A 21915-nucleotide genomic window follows, 5' to 3' on the forward strand; every position below is an offset into this window, starting at 1 on the left:
CTGATGTTTTAATGTGCAAACGGTAAAAGTAAAGGTGGTGATTTATACTCGTTCCATGTACATTACAGCAGAGTGAAGTGAACCCCCGACCTTCTGATCAGTAACCCAGAGCCTTTACCACTGAGCTATCACTTCCCCTGGCAATGATATGGGCAACAACAAAATTATTCTTGAGTTTTTTCCTCCAATTATATATTCGTTCTCTTCTGGCTGCCCTCTTCTCTTCTTGCTTGCGTATCCCAGGCAACAGTGGCACCAGCTTTCACAATCGCCAGCAGTGCTGTTCAATTATCCAAGTTCTCTGGCTTAATATCTTTATTAAAATGTTGCAAAAAAAAAGATATGCAGCTGTCCTTCTATAGGAAAGATGGTGTCTTTAAATGTGAGAAATCCATTACCATCACATGAATGCACTGAAAACTACACACCCACTACACACACATACAGTACACACTCTTTCCCACATGTAGATGTTCTGTAGGAGTGAGCCATGTGTTGCGTAGCCACCCCTGCTGAGCATGAATGGCTGGGCACACATGAAGGCAGTGTGCGATTGGCTGAGAAGAGCAGCGAACATATGATAATTATCTATCAGATGATCCCCAAGGACGAAATGGCTGCTCTGCCACGTGCAACACTGGACACTAACTTGGGATGGAAAGGGAAATTGAGTTGCAAAGTAAGTCTGCCAAATTGAATATAATTGCCCATTCACATTACTGTCATATCTGCAATTTAAGAAGGCAGTGGATGTGCGAATAAATGTATAAATGTATAAATAAATAAGATTCAGCCTCATTGTTCATTATTAAGCATGTACACGAGTGAGGTTGGTGAGCAAGGATGTATTAGACACAACAGGGGAGGACACGCAGCATGTACACGTGACATCTGCAGCGACACGCTCGTTTCCTTGCATATGAGAGGGAATAAAAGAGGGCGGGAGAAAGAGATAGAGAGAAAGAGAGACAGAAAGACAAAGACGTTGAGAGCGTAAAGGGGGAATAATAAAGATCAGCAAAATATGACTAAAGCAACCAACCTCTCACACAACCACATACATGACTTGGACATATTCAATAAATATAGATTGGAACAAAACCATACAGGTTATAATTACTGACACTCATGCACTCATTATGGGATTTTGACAGAATTCAATATAGATGAGACAAAAAATACACCTTTTGTGGCAAGACTGAAGGGGTTTGTTTTGTTCCTTCAAAGATAGTTATACATAAAAGCATGCAAATGCCTACCACTAGGGCATGACTGAAAAAATGTTCCCAAACATACTTAGAGGCAAAAAAAAATAATTGTTTAATAACTACATAATCAAGTTTTGGCCATTGGCCATCCCAATCCCCTGATCTAAACTCGACACTAATACCAAAGAAATGATCTAGGACCTTGGAGGATCTAGAGATATTAGGTAATGATGAGTGCTCAGTGTTCTCCAAACTCATTAGGAACTCATAAAGGAAAAAGTAATGTGTTACGCTGGCAAAGTGAGAAAGTCCCCCCCGGACTAGTATTTATTTTTTTGCACAAAAAAAAAAAAAAAAAAAAATGTCTCTCACTAGTAAATCACAAAGATATTTTCCCATCCCTGTTTTGTAGGAATGTGCATTTTCATAAATGCATTTTCATAAATGAGCCCGACACGTTTCCCATCTCGGTGCACAGCCGACGATAAGATACATTAACTATCTCTATGTGTTTATTGGATAAGAAGTACTTTTTCTTTATCAAATATACAAGAGAAAGTCAGGTATGTTAAAATGAACAAGTAATTTGTTTTCTTTTTAGAAAAATTTAACATTTTAATTGCTGAAATTGCATACAGGAATATCTGTAAAAACTTAATTTAATAATCAGTCATGATTTTTTTGCATTCAAATAACTCAAGCTACTTGAGGAATTGTTTCAACCCTATTTCTATGTGACCGTCAGGACACCCCGCGGACTCTGTAGTGTGGTGCTTAGAGGACGTGCTCGAGAAACAGTTTAGCGAGGAGAAATCGATCTACATATCAAATATTGGTCACAAATTACTGTTTACTTCCAGTAGTGGACAGTAACAAAGTAAATGTAATTCGTTACTGTAATTAAGTAGCTTTTTCAAGTATCTGTACTTCACTGATTTCCATTTGAGACTTTTACTTCACAACATTTCAAAGTCAAATATCATATTTTTTACTCAACTACATTTTGTGAAATCTGTCTTTTTATTTATGAGGATAAAAAACTTAACTGGTCAAACACGCAGCAAACAACCAATCAGGGTCGAGCGTGCTGTTTTGAACTTGTTTGGTGGTTTCTACTGATCACCAACATACAGTTCAGCATCAGTTCAACAGCAAGAACATTATTTAGAGAGGAATAAATGATGGAAGAAACTCCAGATACGAACTCGCCACAGCATCCGTGACCTTGCTTGATTTCTTCGAATTAGTTGTAAAGAAGGTTTTGGGCTCATGATAATTTGAATAGATATCAATCAGTGTTTGACTCATTAATATCATTCTACTAATAGATCATTGTGTTGAGAGTAACATCAGAGTCTTTTCACATAGAGTTGATTAAGAGTCTTGTGACAAAAATATTAATAGGAACAGTATAGCCATAATAAATCATCATACTTTGGATACTTAAGTACATTTGAAGGTAAATACTTTTGTACTTTTAAAACTGTGAAAGTTAAAAGGGACACTTACTTTTACTGCAATCATGTTTTACCTTTTGTCTCTTATTTTAACTCAACTACATGATTTCTGTGCTTTGTCCACCACTGGTCACTTTCTAAACAATAAAAGTATAGTGCATCTACTAATAATTGTATAGAAATAAATCATATTTTACAGAAATGTTTTAAAAAACGATGCATCGTGATACAAATGCCAACTTGTATCCGATACACACTTTTTTTTAATCAATGCATCACATTGTTAACTTTTATGCCGATTCACCGTTGAGAATCGATGAATCACTATTGTTTTGGCCACTTTTCCTAAGCAAGACTGGCAACACTTATGGAAACGATCAGGTTGGCAAATTTCTTTGTGTGTTACCTTCATAAACATGCTGAAACCCGTCTTCAGCAGGTCAGTAATACCTCCAGAAGCATGTTCTATGTCTTGGCATTCAGGTCGACTCGGGTCGAAAATTTCCTCCAGGACCTGCTTGATGAACGGATGGTACGTGGCCTACACAGACGAGAAACAAATGTTAATGTGCATGGATATTCATTCAAGTGCCTTTTCTTTTCCAGGAACAGCAACAAATGGGCTGAATGCGGTTTTAAATTGGCCACATGTGGATCCTCAGGGTGTTGCCTAGTGTCTATTGATTGTGAGATTAATATTCAAGGAAGGATACTTGTTTCTGGAAGAGACGCCTTGAGTGCTTTGAGGTGAGTACGTCTGTGTACGTGTGTGTGTGTGTGTGTGTGTGTGTGTGTGTGTGTGTGTGTGTTTTATATTTCTATTTACAAAGAAATTAAGTAACAAATAAATTGTACTGTGAAAAAAGGAGACAAAATATAACCAATGATAAAAAACACTGTGTGTATGGATGGAGAAAATAGAGGATTTCTGTGGGTCCATGTTATTATTATTCTTTTTATTTTTTTTGCTGTAAAAAATGTAAAAAAAAATGTTAAATACACTGCATTTGTAGTTCTTGCCATCTTATTTTTTTACTTTAAGTGATTAGAATTTCTGGGACTCTTGAACAACCTGGACATAAAAACCCCGCCCTGAAAAACCCCGGTGTAAACACCACCACCCTGAACAGACCGGCCCTAAACCACCATGCCCTGAAAAACATCGCTCTTAAAATCCTACCCTGAACAACCCTGTCCTGAAAAAAACCCCTGCACTGAACAACCTTACCCTAAAAACACCTGCGCCAAACAACCCAGCCCTGAAATAATATCACCCTGAAAACCCCTGCCCTGAACCACCCTGCACTGATTCACCCTGTACGAAAACCCCTGCTCTGAACAACCCTGCCTTAAAAACCCTGCCCTAAAATCCCCTGCTCTTAACCACCCTGCCTGAAAACCCCTGCTCTGAACCACCCTGCCCTGAAAACCTCTGCTCTGAACCACCCTGCCTGAACCACCCTGCTCTGAACCACCCTGTCCCGAACAACCCTGCCCTGAAAACTCTGCTCTGAACCATTTTCTACTTTTTCTACTCTAATAAAAATTTTGTTTTGTTTTTCAGTTGTGAATGAATGCACTGTAAATAGAATAAGCTAAATAAGTGAATGCCTTTAACAAATGGTTTCATACAGGGTCTACTTCCTGTGGACCATAACTGTTTTACCAGTTGCTGTTTGGAGAGTGAAAACGATGAGAGTAAAAATATGATGATTCATGTTTTCGAGCATACTGTATGACGAAAAGGAATGCATATTCTGTTTGGCTCTGAGGAGGAGCAGGCAAAAATAGCACCTGAACAGCTCAGTACTGACCTTCATATCATCATGCAGAATGTGAACAATACATTGTGTATTTGTGGACACCAGGTATATAAAGTGACTTAACACACAGTCGGGGAACAAAAGTAGTAGTGAAAGTCATACTAAATAAGTTTCTACTAGACATTCTGCTCTAATTTAATACAAAATATGTTTATTAAATGTTGTATTACTGAGATATTAAATGAAATATTCACACAGATTGCAGCGATTTCTAGCATTTGCTTTATTGCGTTTTTTTTTTTTTGGCTTAAATGATGATGAATGGAATCGACAATATTGTGCAAAGGACCATTTAAAATGAAATCCTTTGCAGAAGAATTTTTACCAATTGAGATTAGACATGAGGAGTAAACATGGTCAGTAGAAATACTGCAAAATCATTAAAACATTTACTTTCTTTTTTTTGTTCAATATTCCAAAATTCTTCTGTTTATTTAAAAAAAAAAATAATCCAGGTTTTTACAATGTAGTCTCAGAATATTGGACACCATCATTATGATTTGACACAAATAAATTCTCATTACTGGCAATAGATTAAGACTTTTTCAAGACTCAAATGAGCAAAAAAGTACAGAAGTAATTTAAATTTTTATACAGAATTTAATTTTCTTATTCAGAACAAATTACTCTTTGAATGAAAATGTTATGTTGAATTTCCTTGCATACTTCTAGTAATACTTTTACTTACTATTAGATATTGGAAATCAGTATGCTTTTTCCTACAGTCTCTGCTACATACTAAGAACCTACAATTAACAACGTTTTCAAGGAGTTGGATTATAATGCATATCTCTGACCTCCCCCATGTAATATATTTTGCATAATGTACATAATGTAGAATATGAGTAACATTACATATAAATGACTATATTCCTCTGCTATAAATGACTAAAGTACTGCGCTTTTCATCAGGTGCTTCTTGGAATCTATGTCGTGGGGTAAAATTTAGCTCTGAATTATGCCTTACATAGCTTTTATTTGTATTTCCCAAAAACATTCTTTAGTTTGCAATTGGAATCCAATCAAAAGGGGTTTTTGAGGTTTGAAAATAAATGCACCTTGAATATTATCATCTACAGAATTGAACACAGACCCGCTAGAACAACCTTGGCAACTTCATACTTGACACAGATTCAAAGCAAAGCTGGAAACACCATTTGTCCTGTTGATCATGAAAAAAAAGCTTTACCACAACCTGAACCTGCTGTGAGTCAGACACACAATGACCCACCCACACATACTACACGTCCGTAAACACCAAGATTACTGGCATCACTGACTACATGAACTAGCTATCATCACAACAATAAGTAGAAATTGGGCTATTTACCGGATTATACAATTCCTACTCTAGGAAAAACACCCATATAGGGTATCATTGACGGGAATCCTATTTCATCAATTTAGAAAAAAGTAACAATGCTCAAATTGTGGCCAATTATCCATGGCTATTAAAGCTGCACTTTTCATCAGGCATCACACACTAAAACAAAAACACTGCCACCATTTAACAGGTGCAAGGCCCACGCAATCAACTTAAATAGAAATGATGATAAATAATAACGATAATCATAAAAACAAACGGACCGTCAGTGAAATACGCACTTGCACTGGGTCATCCCTTAGTCATGTAATGCAGCATTACATAAACCCCTACAATCTTCATTAATATTAATGCAGTAAAACCATGAATGAAATAATAACAACATGCCCTTCCAGGTCAACGCGATACTTTTCTCAGTGTGGGTTTTTATATAAATAACACAGTGGAGTCTAAAGCAGGTTTGGGGTATAGCATGGGGTCTATAGCGGCTTTGGGGTATAACATGGGGTCTATAGCGGCTTTGGGGTATAACATGGGGTATATAGTGGGTTTAATGTATATCATGAGTATTGGCCTATAGTGGGTAGTGAATAGGGACTATAGTGGAATTGAGGCATCACATGCAATCTATAGTGGGTTTGTGGCATAAGATGGTTTTTGTAGTATACCATAAGTAATGGTTTATAGTGGGTAATTAAGAGGAGTCTATAGTGTGTTTGTGGTATGATATGTAGTCTATGGTTGATTTGTAGAATGACATTGTCTATTATAAGTTTGTGGTATAACGTTGGCTATATAGTAGTTTTGTGGTAGAACATAGGGCCTATAATTGGTATATTATAGGATCTATAGTGAGTCTTAATTCACTGATATGATAGTTGTTTTGGGTAAATAGGGAACCTAAAAAATTGAGCTCCTAGTCTTAATATTTTAGTCACAACTGTCTTGTTTTGTCTTAGAAAGGCTCTGATTTTATATAATGTAATAAAAAAAAATGGAAAGCTTACACATTTATAGTTTTTGAAAAAGTTTGCAAACATCTAGTATTTTGTGGTTTCTGAAAGACACATGCATGTTACTTTCAATTCAATGCAACAAACTAGGTAATTGAAATACATGCCACTATTTGGAAGGACATGCTGACTCATTAAATACATGTAGGTCAAATATAGGTTAAATGCTCAAAATAATACTGAACCAACTTCACTACACAACAAGACAATGACCCCAAGTGTATGTCCAGACTCTGCAAGCGTTATTTAGAGAGCAAATAGTCAGTTGGAATGTTAGAAATCATGGAATGACCTGCCCAGTCACCGCACCTAAATCCCACTGAACTGCTCTGGGACGAACTGGGAAAAAAATCCAAGAAATGAAGAACACATTTGGCAGGTTTTACAAAAGGCATTTCAAAGTGTTTTTCATCTGAATGTTTGGAGAAACGAGCTGTACGGACGCAGAGAATGTGTAAAGCTGCTATTCATGCTAAGGGAGGATTTTACAATGGAAATAAAGTTAAACATCTGCACTGTACATGTACATATTTGTTAGGTCAAAGTAAATCTTCATGCAATTCAATTAGCGAGTTTGAATGACAAAAGAACGAAAGAAAACAAAAGAAACATGCAAGTGTCTCTCAAAAACGATAAAAGACTAGGTGCCACAAACCAAACTAGGAGTTACTAGACACTGTATATAATGCAGAAGTTATTCTCACAAAGAGACAGACATCTTTGTGTAAGCAGTCTTATACTAGATTAAATTCCATATGCAGAAATGATTCTCAACTGGACTACAATCTAAACAGTATAAGTAATTTCAGATGAACTAGACGAGGTTTTCTTAATGATGCCAAGTTATAATGGAACTTTTAAAAAAAGCTATTTTATTGTATTTTATTTCCACTTATCAGGATGCCAAGACATTTGCCTGTGGAAATCATTATACTGCAGTGGTTTTGGGGGGAAAATGGTAAATGAACATAAGTGTGTGTGTGTAAGATTGCTGTATTCGTTTTGCAAAGTACAATCCTGCTTCTGTACACGTTAAGCCAAAATCATTCTATAATCACACCTGTTCAATACATCTATTCAGGCATTTCTACATAAAAAGAAGAAAAAAAAGAAAGATAATTATGACATTAAAGAGAATTTTAGAGTGAAATCTAATTTAAGACAATAAAACAGAAAATCTGTTCAGCTTTCACAGAGGCACTGTGCCTGGTAATACAATAAACCCCAATTCCATAAAAGAAGCATAAAATAACGGCCTCATTTTCCAATTTTATTAGGTATTACCTATTAAAAAAGGTCCATGATTGAACCCAATCTGTTCCTAACACAATCTGGTATATTGTTTCTGATGAAAAATGTATGAAAATAGACCAGCGGGAGACCATTATTTAGATTTTGGTTATAATATATCATTATAACACATTATTTTTCCTTTCATAAAATATTCCAAGTAGAACCATGTTAGAAAGCTTGGGTCATTACCCATCTGAAGAACACTTGTGTACGAAAGTGTAGGTGTATAAGTTACAGCAAAGCTCTGGAGTGTTTAATCTTCTCAATATCACTGCTGAGTTGAAAATAATCCACTTCGAGAAAATGGATCTACGAAGCATTTTAGAGCCACGTTAATGTATAAAAATAAAAAAAAGATTACGAGATTAAAATTGGAGCAATACGAGAATTAAGATGTAATATGTAGAGAAAAAGTCTATTTTACGAGAATTCAAAAGTCGTAGCAGTGCGAGAATAAAGTTTAAATATTTTGAGAATAAAGTCGAAATTCACAGAACTGCACGAAACGTTTCGCTGATTTGGTGAAATCCTACTTTAGGTTGGAATTTAGCAATAAGTAAATGTTAGTTACTTAGAAAACTTTGCTTAGAAAAATTTATTTATTCAGAAGGAAAAAATGACAGATATCGAGGGAATTGCTTCTTTTGTGCAGTCTGTAATGGCGACCAGCGGTCGATTCCAAGGATATCGATTGTTACATATGTTGTTTTTGAAGAGACTATGAGGATGACGATGAATGCAATCTATTCTGAAGGAGCTGGGGTCTGGGGTTGAAACGTTTTGACTTTTTTCTCAAAAGGCTATAACTTCAGTCTCAGAATTTTTACTTTGTTCTCAAAATACATCGACTTTATTCTAGATTTTGAAAGATTTTTTTTAACATGGCACTAAAACATCGTCGTAAGCCAACAGAAGCAAAAGTGGTAAAAGATAATCACGCAATTATGCACAGGAAACATTATGGCCTTTGAACAGTGGGTCGATAAAGTGCATTAGTCCTGTCCTTAAATTAATGTACTAACCTCCTGCTATGACTTGCTTAAAAGTACAAAAGAAGTTCCTTATTAAAGAACTGAAAAAGCATGTATTTACTCTATGTGAATAATGGATGCCGTTCAGTGTTCCATTCTGCTGTATATATATTACCTTTTTGATAAGAGTTATTTTATAGTTACAGACACAGAGTAAGAGGTGTCTGTGGTCTCGCAACAGTTTCTCATTTTACGCTCTTTATGAATTCACTTCACGATAGCAATGAAGAGCTTTTTTTTTTTTTCTGAAATGTAGCGGAGCGAAAATTGAGACATTACACATTAAAATGCAGTGAAGTAAAAGTTTCCCTAAAATGAAAATACTCAGAAAATACAATATTAGTATATGGACAAAAGATTGGTTTGTGCTTTTTAAACATCCTATTCCACATTTAGTCCCATTTGCAGTTACAATTAACACATAAATAAAGCGGATTGTAAATTATTTACAATCCACTCTTTAAGGAAGATTTTGAATTATTATCCACTAGAATTTGATTTTCTATTGCAAGAGATATTTTACTCCAACCCATAGAAAGCATATGTTAATGAAGCTGGCTTTGTGCAAAGGGTATTGTTATGCTCGAACAGGTTTGGGTCTCCTAGCTCAGTTGAAAAGAAAATTTTATGCTACAGTATCCAAAGACATCCTAAACTATTTTGTGCCTCCAACTTTAGGAAAGAACCACATATGGCTGTAAAAAACTGTGAATAAGTTTTTAGTTTTTATCTGGAATTCTGTTTAAACATAGATTTTCTTTAAGTAACCATAGAGGATACATAAGAAACTACTTGTCTCAAAAGCATATGTGAGCTTGTGTGTGTTTATATATATATATATATATATATATATATATATATATATATATATATATATATATATATATATATATATAATCCAGTCTACAGTCTACAGTACTATATCATCCTGCCAACAGTCAGAGCAAAAAAATATTTCGAGCGCCAGCACTGCAAACTTTGGCATGATTAAAGCCAGGTCTTTAAAAATGCGTGCAGTGTTGATTTCCTCGGAGCACCACGGGCCTGTGACCTCTGGATGTAGAAAAGGAAAAGAAAAACATTGGAGCAGACAGTGATGTCATCACAGCAGGCCAGACACTCTCTCTCTCACGCAAACACACACACACACACACACACACACACACACACACACACACACACACACACACATTTTGAAAAAATATATATGTATGGGTCACTAATAACATTTGCATTTCTTAAAATCACTTTCATTTTTTCCAGAACCAATTAGTTTTTTTGTTCCTAAAATAAATATTAAGAGATTGCTGTAGATAAAAATAAAATTAAATACATTTTATTAAATTAAATTAAACAAATAATAAAACAAAACAAAAACATAAAATGACACTGGGAAAACTGCTTCCTGCTGGCTGTCATTTAAGTGTTCTGAAAAAGATAAACAAAGTCTCTCTCTCTCTCTCTCTCTCTCTCCCTCTCAATCTATCATTGTCATTGATTTCATCAGTAGACCCTTGTAACTAGTTTCACAGGTACAGTGCTAGAGTGTTTATGTAACTGCTACTTTTCTCACTTTCTTGCTTGATTTCTGATTCTTCTCTCTTTCTCACATATCTCTCCATCTCTCTCTCTCCTTCTTTCTCTTTCTCTTTGTTTCTCACACACTCATACACAGGAACAAGGAGCTAGGTAGGCACAGTTCCACAAACACACAATACGTTTATCAATTCTGAGTGACGCACAGACACAGAGTCTGCCAAGGTCCAATATGTCTCTGAGTAACTGTGATTCTGTGTCTGTGTGTGTGTGTGTGTGTGTGTGTGTGTGTGTGTGTGTGTGTGTGTGTATGTGTGAGTGAGAAAGAGAGAGACAGGACAGAAAGTGACTAAAGCGTGAGCCAAAAACAGTTGAAGTGTTTCGAAAGGCTGCGTCACACAACAAAAATATGGTTATGAATTATTATTTTTTATTATTATTATGAATTCTTAACCGAATACGAAATAAAGAAATGCTTTACTACTATTCATTCCATCATGAATATGGTGGATTTTTTATTATCGTTTAAATACAATAAACCAAAAATACAGTATCATCAAACAACTATGATTTAATAAAGGATCAATACTGGCTTTAAATTGTCTGATTATTTTGGCAGATCACTTTGCTTGCTTCTAGAAATGCTGAGAGTTAGTTATTTGTTCTGCTTAAAGAACAAGTCTATGGTAAATTTAAAATAGAAATAATATCAGCTATACTACTGAACTTCCACCACTACTACTCCTACCATTACCGCTACAACTACTCTTACTATTACCACCACAACTACTCCTACCATTACCACCACAACTACTCCTACCATTACTCCTACAACTACTCCTACCATTACCACCACAACTACTCCTACCATTACCCCTACAACTACTCCTACCATTACCACCACAACTACTCCTACCATTACCACCACAACTACTCCTACCATTACTCCTACAACTACTCCTACCATTACCACCACAACTACTCCTACCATTACCCCTACAACTACTCCTACCATTACCACCACAACTACTCCTACCATTACCACCACAACTACTCCTACCATTACCACCACAACTACTCCTACCATTACCACACAACTACTCCTACCATAACCACCACAACTACTCCTACCATTACCCCTACAACTACAACTACTCCTACCATTACCCCTACAACTACTCCTACCATTACCATCACAACTACTCCTACCATTACCCCTACAACTACTCCTACCATTACCCCTACAACTACTCCTACCATTACCACCAACTACTCCTACCATTACCACCACAACTACTCCTACCTTTACCACCACAACTACTCCTACCATTACCAACACAACTACTCCTACCATTACCCCTACAACTACTCCTACCATTACCCCTACAACTACTCCTACCATTACCATCACAACAACTCCTACCATTGCCCTACAACTACTCCTACCATTACCACCACAACTACTCCTACCATTACCCCTACAACTACAACTACTCCTATCATTACCACGACAACTACTCCTACCATTACCACGACAACTACTCCTACCATTACCCCTACAACTACTCCTGCCATTACCACCACAACTACTCCTACCATTACCCCTACAACTACTCCTACCATAACCCCTACAACTACTCCTACCATTACCACCACAACTACTCCTACCATTACCCCTACAACTACTCCTACCATTACCCCACAACTACTCCTATGATTACCCCTACAACTACTCCTACCATAACCCCTACAACTACAACTACTCCTACCATTACCACCACAACTACTCCTACCATTACCCCTACAACTATTCCTACCATTACCGCCACAACTACTCCTACCATTACCCCTACAACTACTCCTACCATTACCCCTACAACTACTCCTACCATTTCCACCACAACTACTCCTATGATTACCCCTACAACTACTCTACCATTACCACCACTACTACTCCTACCATTACCACCACAACTACTCCTACCATTACCACCACAACTACTCCTACCATTACCCCTACAACTACTCCTACCACTACCACCACAACTACTCCTACCATTACCATCACAACTACTCCTACCATTACCCCTACAACTACTCCTACCATTACCCCTACAACTACTCCTACCATTGCCACCACAACTACTCTACCATTACCCCTACAGCTACTCCTACCATTACCCCTACAACTACTCCTACCATTACCACGACAACTACTCCTATCATTACCACGACAACTACTCCTACAACTACTCCTACAATTACCCCCTACAGCTACTCCTACCATTACCCCTACCAACTACTCCTACCATTGCCCCTACAACTACTCCTACCATAACCCCTACAACTACTCCTACCATTACCACCACAACTACTCATACCTTTACCTCTACAACTACTCCTACCATTACCGCCACAACTACTCCTATGATTACCCCTACAACCACTCCTACCATTACCGCTACAACTACTCCTACCATTACCACCACAACTACTCCTACCATTACCCCTACAACTATTCCTACCATTACCGCCACAACTACTCCTATGATTACCCCTACAACTACTCCTACCATTACCCCTACAACTACTCCTACCATTTCCACCACAACTACTCCTACCATTACCCCTACAACTACTCCTACCATTACCACCACAACTACTCCTACCATTACCACCACAACTACTCCTACCATTACCCCTACAACTACAACTACTCCTACCATTACCATCACAACAACTCCTACCATTACCCCTACCAACTACTCCTACCATTACTACAACTACTCCTACCATTACCATCACAACTACTCCTGCCATTACCACCACAACTACTCCTACCATTGCCACCACAACTACTCCTACCATTACCCCTACCAACTACTCCTACCATTACCTCTACAACTACTCCTACTATTACCCCCTACAACTACTCCTACCATTACCACCACTACTACTCCTTACACCACTACTTACCCCTACAACTACTCCTACCATTACCACCACAACTACTCCTACAATTACCCCCTACAGCTACTCCTACCATTACCCCTACAACTACTCCTACCATTACCACCACTACTACTCCTTACACCACTACTTACCCCTACAACTACTTCTACCATTACCGCCACTACTACTCCTACCATTAACACCACAACTACTCCTACCATTACCCCTACCAACTACTCCTACCATTACCACCACAACTACTCCTACCATTACCCCTACAACTATTCCTACCATTACCACCACAACTACTCCTACCATTACCTCTACAACTACTCCTACCATTACCACCACTACTACTCCTACCATTACCACCACAACTACTCCTACCATTACCACCACAACTACTCCTACCATTACCCCACAACTACTCCTACCATTACCACCACAGCTACTCCTACCATTACCACCACAACTACTCCTACCATAATCCCTACAACTACTCCTACCATTACCACCACAGCTACTCCTACCATTACCCCTACAACTACTCCTACCATTACCCCTACAACTACTCTTACCATTACCCCTACAGCTACTCCTACCACTACCCCTACAACTACTCCTACCATTACCACCACTACTACTCCTTACACCACTACTTACCCCTACAACTACTTCTACCATTTCCGCCACTACTACTCCTACCATTACCACCACAACTACTCCTACCATTACCACCTACAACTACTCCTACCATTACCCCTACTACTACTCCTACCATTACCGCCACTACTACTCCTTCCATCACCACCACAACTACTCCTACCATTACCCCTACAACTAACCCCTACAACTACTCCTACCATTACCACCAAAACTACTCCTACCATTACCACTACAACTACTCCTACCATTACCACCACAACTACTCCTACCATTACCCCTACAACTACTCCTACCATTACCACCACAACTACTCCGACCATTACCACCACAACTACTCCGACCATTACCACCACAACTACTCCTACCATTACCACCACAACTACTCCTACCATTACCGCCACTACTACTCCTACCACTACCACCACAACTACTCCTATCATTACCCCTACAACTACTCCTACCATTACCACCACAACTACTCCTACCATTACCCCTACAACTACTCCTACCATTATGCTACAATTACTCCTACCATTACCGATACAACTACTCCTACCATTACCACCACTACTACAAAAATATAGCTATCACTACAAATATTTTCACCACAATTTTTACCACTACAAACCTATCACTACTGTCACAAATACAAAAACTATAACTATCACTACAACTACCACTACTACTTTCATTGCTACAAAAACTATATCACAACCATCACTAATACAAAAACTAAACTATCACTACCACCACTTCTACTACTACTACTAGTAATGAATATATGTTTCACAGAAATTCTGAAACACTTCTGTTAAACATAAAATCTTTGAAAAATTACAGAATTTGGACACAGAGGGAATGTCTTACCAAAGCTGTTCTAAAGACATTTAAGCCAGTTCTACAGTACAGTACATTCTACAGTACTGCAATAATAAGTAATTCTAGTCATTGTTTTCATTATTACCTTCCCAAAGACCCTTTTTTGTCTTATTTACTTATATAAGAAAAAAATAAAGTGTTTTGGATCTGCTACAATGCAAAAAACTTGCAAATTGCCCTGTATAAGAGGAATAAAACACAAAGACTTTGTGTGTAAAATATTCCACATGGTGGCTGGGAGTAGGCTGAAAACTGATTTTGTTTTATTCACAATATCTGACGTATAGCTTCAGGCCACTCATGGCAGAAGTGTGTTTTGTAGAGAAACATTCTGGACAATAAATCGGTGCTGTGTGATTGTTTTCTTTGTTGTATAGCCACTGTGTAAGCACTGTGGAAACACTGACCTGGTGCGCACCATCGCCGGGGCTGTACACTGAGCGCAGCCGCTTCAGGTGCTCTCGGGTTCGGCCCAGGCTTCTCAAAGTCTCGAACATGCGCTCCAGTGCTGCGTGGACACGATCTGTCATCAGTTCCTCAGGGTTAGAAACACCTAAACACACACACACACACACACACACACACACACACACACACACACACAGATTTGTCTAACTGTTGTGTAAACCTTACATTTAGATAATGAGTAATGTCATGACTACACCTAAACATTCGTAATCAAAAGAAAACATACATGCTTTCAGGGGCGCGGTCAACCATAAACTGTGGGCGGAAGGAAAGGAGTGATGATTCTCACCTGTGTCTCACTACCTCCAGCATACTTATCTCTGTTTCCTGGTGCTTTCAGGCAGAAACTGCCATGAGCCAGATAGACAGAGATTCATAGCTGAAGAGCTTGCAAAACACTCACACACTCTGAGTCCCACACACTCATGCACAAAGCGCATTCTTGCCCTTGAAAGAGACCAAAGCCATGCTCTAGTGAAGGCCACTATTGAGCTGCATTTCTTTAAGTTTTACGAGTTTTTGAAAGCGTACTGCAAACAAATGCGAATCAGCTAAAATTCCTCGCCTTCCCAGTCTCCCGACACTTCCATACACAGCAGGCTGGATCTGGAAAGCAAGAAAGCTGTCCAAACTGCTCTTTTAGTAAAATAATATAAAAGTGGAATCATACATAGAAGAAAGGAGTCAGACTGTGTGATGTGTGACATCAGGCAATGGCCTGAATGTTCCTAGAGAACATGGGGCAAGAGCACAAAAGCTCTTTTGAAAGAAAGAAGTAGTAGTAGAAGTAAGGAATGTCTCCACTAAACCCACAGCTTTAGGAAACAAGAGCTAAGAGAGGGCAATGAGAGAGTAAGGCAAAAGATAAAAAGATAAACGAGATGGGGTGCTAGTGGCAAAACAAGGCGGATATTCCAGCATTCAGATGTGTTTTGTTCCTAAGCTGGGTCACGGCACCGGATGTGGATTGCAGAACCATTATGGTTAAAAAAAAACTGAAACTCGCTGCATTCTAATTCTCAACCTTTAAAACTAAAGCCTTGCCACTTAAGTATTTTTAAAGCATACACTGATATGTCAGATAAAGGTGATAGAAATGTGGATATCTACAGTGAGATCCAAAACTCTGAGACCGCACTAAACAACAAACAAAGGAAAAGGAAAATGGTCTAAATCACTCAGGGTTCAATATGATTTTTATTTTTTAAATTTGTGACTCATTTGCACAGAGGTCAGATGTTCCTTAAGATTGATCCCTTCCACTGAAAAACGTGTTTAGGCGACTCACCCATGGTTTTGATTGAGCGTGAATCATCAGGATTTGCACAAACCTGTGAAGCTCGAGTGCACGCTGTAGCCAAAGCAAAAAAAGTTACAAACCAAACCGAATACGAAGAACATTTTGGAATTCATGTACTCTTTTTTTCATACAATTGTATTTTTCGCTAAAGTGCTTCCTCATGATATAGTTTGCGATGAAACAGTTTTTAAACGTTTTCTTTCACTATACATATACACACTATATGGTCAAATGTTTGCGGACACCTAACCATAGCATCTATATGTCCTTGAACATCCTATACAAGATTTTTTCCACAGGTGCTCATAATATGACCTCCAATATGCCTCCAAAGGATTTTTACTATATTCTGGAGCCTGTCACTAGAGAGTATTGATAATTTAGCTACAAGAGCTACAAGGCCTGGCTAAGTTCACTCAGCGTGTTCAGTGGGGTTGAAATCCGAGCTCTGTATAGGACACTAAGGGTGTAGAGGTGGTAGTTATTGGATGAAGGCATTAGACTTTGGACTTTTGAACATTGTGAGTTCAAATCCCATCCACAACAAGCTGCTACTCCAGGGCCCTTGAACAAGGTCCTTATCCACATAGCTGCTCAGTTGTATGAATGAGATAAATGTAAGTCGTTTTGGATAACGGTTTCTGAATAGTGCTGTAAATGAGTTGTTCTACTCCAACCTTAAAACACCATGTCTTCATGGTTTGCAGGGACAAAGTCATGCTGGAACAAGTTTGAGTAGTTCAACTGAAACGAAACTAAATGATACAGCACATAAAGACATTTTATATAACTGTATATAACTGTACACTGATATACAAGTTTATTTAATTCCTAAGCTCTCTCAGTTTTAAGTGAAATGATGCAGGGAACATGCAATGTATGCCATATTATATGCCAAATTATTTATACCAGGGGTCTTCCACAAATGACCAGTGTGGGTGCAGGTTTTCATTTCAAACAAGCCACACCAAATTCCACCTGTTTAGACTTGCATTTTTAATGGACTATCAGATGTGGATGTTGTTGGTTTGGGATGAAAACCTTCACCCTCACTAGACCTTTGTGAAAGCAGGGTTTGGACATCCCACATTTATACACTACAGGGACAGAAGTGGACACCTGATTTTTCCAGCCATATGTGGTTCTTCCCCAAACTGTTCCCACAAAGTTGGAGGCTCACAATTGTATAGGATTTCTTTCGATGTGGTAGCATTAAAAATTTTCCCTTCACCTGTACCAGGAGACCCATACCAGTTCCAGCATTACAGTACCCCTCTACACAAAGCCAGCTCAATGAAGGTATGCTTTACTTAGGTTGGAATGAAAGATCTTGAAAGATTCTTGCCTCAAAACTTATTGAACACCTTTTGAATGAATTGGAATGCTGACTGTACTCCAGGCCTCCTCACTTCACCTACATCGGTAGCTGACTTTACTACCACCCTACAAAATCTAGTGGAAAATATTGCAACATTTCAAAAAGCATATACATTGGAACCCGGTTATGTCGATGTCCTAGGGGGTTGCCAAAAAGCATCGAGATAACCGATGATCGAGATAAACGAAAATCAATATGGCGGCAATATATTAACGTGCTTGAAATTTCTTTATGTACATGATGTGCGTTAATAAATGAGAATGTGCATGCACGTGTTTTTGGAGGGTTTTTTACACAACAGCGTTGCCGCGATTTGTTTGTTGAAGGCATGCTATAAAAATGTACATACATGTTTGTTAACTGTCAGGAATCCACCTGCAATGCCGAAGGGGGCGCCGAAGGGGGCGTGGCAGGTGGATTCCTGACAGTTACCAAACATGTATGTACATTTTTATAGCATGCCTTCAACAAACAAATCCACTTTCCACTTTCTCGGCTGCTTTCTCTGAAACTCCCGGCTTCAATCGCGCACATATGGTGCTCGTTTATCACTCATTACCAGCTCCTATTTAAACTTCCACACTCTCACCGTTGGTATATACCATTGTTGGTATATGTTGGTTCACGGCGGTCGTTGTTATCGCGCATGCGTATCCCGGTATGTGCCTTCCCACCGGCACTCTCTCAACGGCTGCGCTTTTCTTCCCAAAGCGCATCGTGGATTCCCCCGATCCTGCCGTTGTTCATTCTATGCTTTTGCTGCTCATCCCACCTTCCGCGCTGCGCTCCTACTAAGCGCGGCTTTCGCCTCCCGTTCATCGCATAACATTTAACAACAAAAGGCATATGTGCACTAACTAACAGCAGAGATTTACCAGTAACCAGTATACAATACGTACAACATTGTATTGTCTTGATTTTTAGTGAGTTCTTCTGCGGCTGCACAGTGCCGATCGACATAACTGACGTTAAATGGCAAATTTTTCCCCCCTTGTGCTCGAGATATTAGGGTTCGGCGACATAAAAAAGTCGACATAACCGATTAAAAAATGCTAAGACAAAGCGAGAATTTGGCGGTTCCACTTCAAAAACGTCGACTTAATAGGGTTGTCGAGTTAACCGAGGTCGAGATAAGTGGGTTCCACTGTACTAATCTTATGGTCAGTTGTCTACATAGTGTATATAACGACATAGACATCATGAATAAACTATAATTTAGGATCCGCAATGAACACTGAAGGAATTCCTTGTCATTAGTGACAAGGCAATGAGGCATTTCTTTTTTGTCTTGCCCAGTCTTGTTTGGTTTATATTACTAAAGAATGGTGTAATATTGTTCATGAAATGTAATCATAAAAAATACAGAACTCTGTGTCCCTGATTTTGGGTGCGAGAGTAAGAAGATACTAACCACCAGACCTGCAGGGAATCCACCTTAATTAAATCGTCCTAAATACGAAATACCAAAAGATGAAACAATGAGAAAACTTCACTGACTTAATAAAAGTTTCTGGTATGACGACTGTGCTTGTAGGTGGTGTTAAAAGTAAAATAAAATACTGTTATTGTGGTGCACTTTTTGACATTCCAAAGTTTTATGATGTGGCTAGATCTCAGTTATGACATCTCTACCTCAGCTCCATGCTTCATTTTTCAATGTCAAAACAATAGAAAAACATAACCGCTGTGAAAACCAGTTTCAGAAGTTGATGGAATGGATATTTATTATTACTTTATTACAAGCTAAATTAATCCCAAACCAGATCATCTAGTAATAACCTGAAATTAAGACTTACTTCTTCTGAATTGCTTTGACCTTTGCCAAAAGTGATTACCATTCATGTAGTTAAAAAAATGCCATCCATCAAAAAAATTAATTTTCACTTTATTCATTACACAATCAATAAAGGACTGTTCTATAACGGTAAGTGTTCAGTCACACTTGAATTAAATAACTGTTTATTATTACAGCCCCAAGCCAATGGAGCAAACAATCCATGCTGATCATAATCCAAATGCATACTCATATTTCCAGAGTTTAACCATCGACAGCAAACTCATGAATCCTTAGCTGTTTGTGTAGAATCTCACTGGCAGTAAATGGTTTCAAATTGAAAAAACAATTGAAAAGTACTGAAGAAAAATATGGTCAATATTTGCTCTGAAAAACCATTTGCTTGTTGAAAATGTATCAGTAGTCTCAGTTATAAATCTAGTTTTACCTCTTGGTGACATCCACAATCAGGATCGCTATAAGGAAAAAAACAAACAAACAAACAAACAAAAAAAATAAGATGACTTTGTGTGGCATGTGAAATTTGTATAGGAGTCAAATTACTTTTTGTGTCCCTTATTCAGAACAATTCAGAAAGCTTATGCCCTGATATACTTTTTTGGGGGTTATTAAGGCATCTATTTGAGATAGTATCTTAAATTTGAATAACTTTAAGCAAGAGTCTGGCTTTCTTTGTCACTGCTACGTAAGTACTGTTCTTATACAGACTATTTATATAGAATAGGCATGTGCAGCTCCATAACTGAGGCCGATGCATCTCAATGCAAATCCAATGATACGAAGCATAAAAGATATATATGAATCAGCTACCGAAGCGATAAGATTATGATGCAGTGTGAACCGAATTTGATTAGATTTAACACAATGCGATTCATTGGAAAAAAAATATGATGCTATGCAATTCAATACGGTACAGATTGTTCACTTTTATTTCTTTGGTTCAGACAAACGGGTCTTTGTAGTGCAAAAAAAACCCCAGATAAAATAAAACCTATTTATTTCAGCGTTGAAAAGCTCGACTCTGCTTCAGCTACTGTCACTTGGATGAGTAAAGACCTGTTCTCAGAGCAGTCAACAAATTTAGACACATTTCTGAGAGCTTTCTTTCATATAAATATATGATATATAATAGTATAAATGTCACCATAAATGCATTTATTGCACAATTAAATACATCATTGAACCAAACAACTCCTTGGCATATTGTAGCCATAAGATACATACACCATGTATATACTTATAATATATGTCCTTCTGAACTCATTTCAGGACCTTTTCAGTACAATCATAGAAAAGCTTTACAGCATCACCTCAGTTAAAGGTAACCAAATCAATAAGTGCTGTTTTAACTACAATACAACTAGACTAGTTCGGCTGTAATTGTTTTGTTGCTACACACATTATGATAAACTACATACTATAAATTCTAATGTTATGCAGCTGAAGAAATATTGTTGTTCTATTTGTAAAAGCACAGCAGGCAACACAGCAAGTGATATACAGTTTTTAGCCTATTTCATTAAATGCATTAGCCTTGATCGGGATAGAACGATAGAGCTGCATACACATACATTCCCCAGCCTACTTCTTTTAAATTGGGCTCCTGAGTGTTTAGACCTTTTTTTTTTTTTTTTTGCATGGCTGCCCAATGCCGCCCCCCGGCAAAATGTCACCCTGGGCGGCAGCCCATGTCGCCTATGCCTATATCTGCCACTGCCAAGAGCCAATCAAAACAAGTTAAAAACAGAGCTGGTTGGTGGCTTGCTGTGTGATTGACCAGTTAAGTTTTTGT

At 38.0% G+C, this 21915-nt stretch overlaps 1 protein-coding gene across 4 annotated transcripts in view; it reads right to left on the minus strand.

Moving 5' to 3' along the window:
• The window catches only part of scfd2 (sec1 family domain containing 2), a 138595-nt gene that overhangs the window by 6139 nt on the left and 110541 nt on the right, over positions 1-21915 (minus strand). For 3 of the 4 annotated variants that reach the window (XR_006923892.1, XR_006923891.1, XM_046836056.1), the window contains exons 6-7: positions 15590-15735; positions 3072-3206 (exon numbers count right to left, since the gene is read on the minus strand). Coding sequence is in view for 2 of the 4 variants with exons in the window: in XM_046836056.1 (XP_046692012.1) it covers positions 3072-3206; positions 15590-15735 (281 nt within the window). In the remaining 2 variants the exon portion in view is untranslated. Of the gene's footprint in view, positions 1-3071; positions 3207-15589; positions 15736-16186; positions 16257-20550; positions 20579-21915 lie in introns of those variants that run through there. The other variant, XM_046836057.1, reaches the window with a different exon arrangement.

Source organism: Silurus meridionalis, chromosome 23, assembly GCF_014805685.1.
Source record: "Silurus meridionalis isolate SWU-2019-XX chromosome 23, ASM1480568v1, whole genome shotgun sequence".
Classification (NCBI taxonomy): domain Eukaryota; kingdom Metazoa; phylum Chordata; class Actinopteri; order Siluriformes; family Siluridae; genus Silurus; species Silurus meridionalis.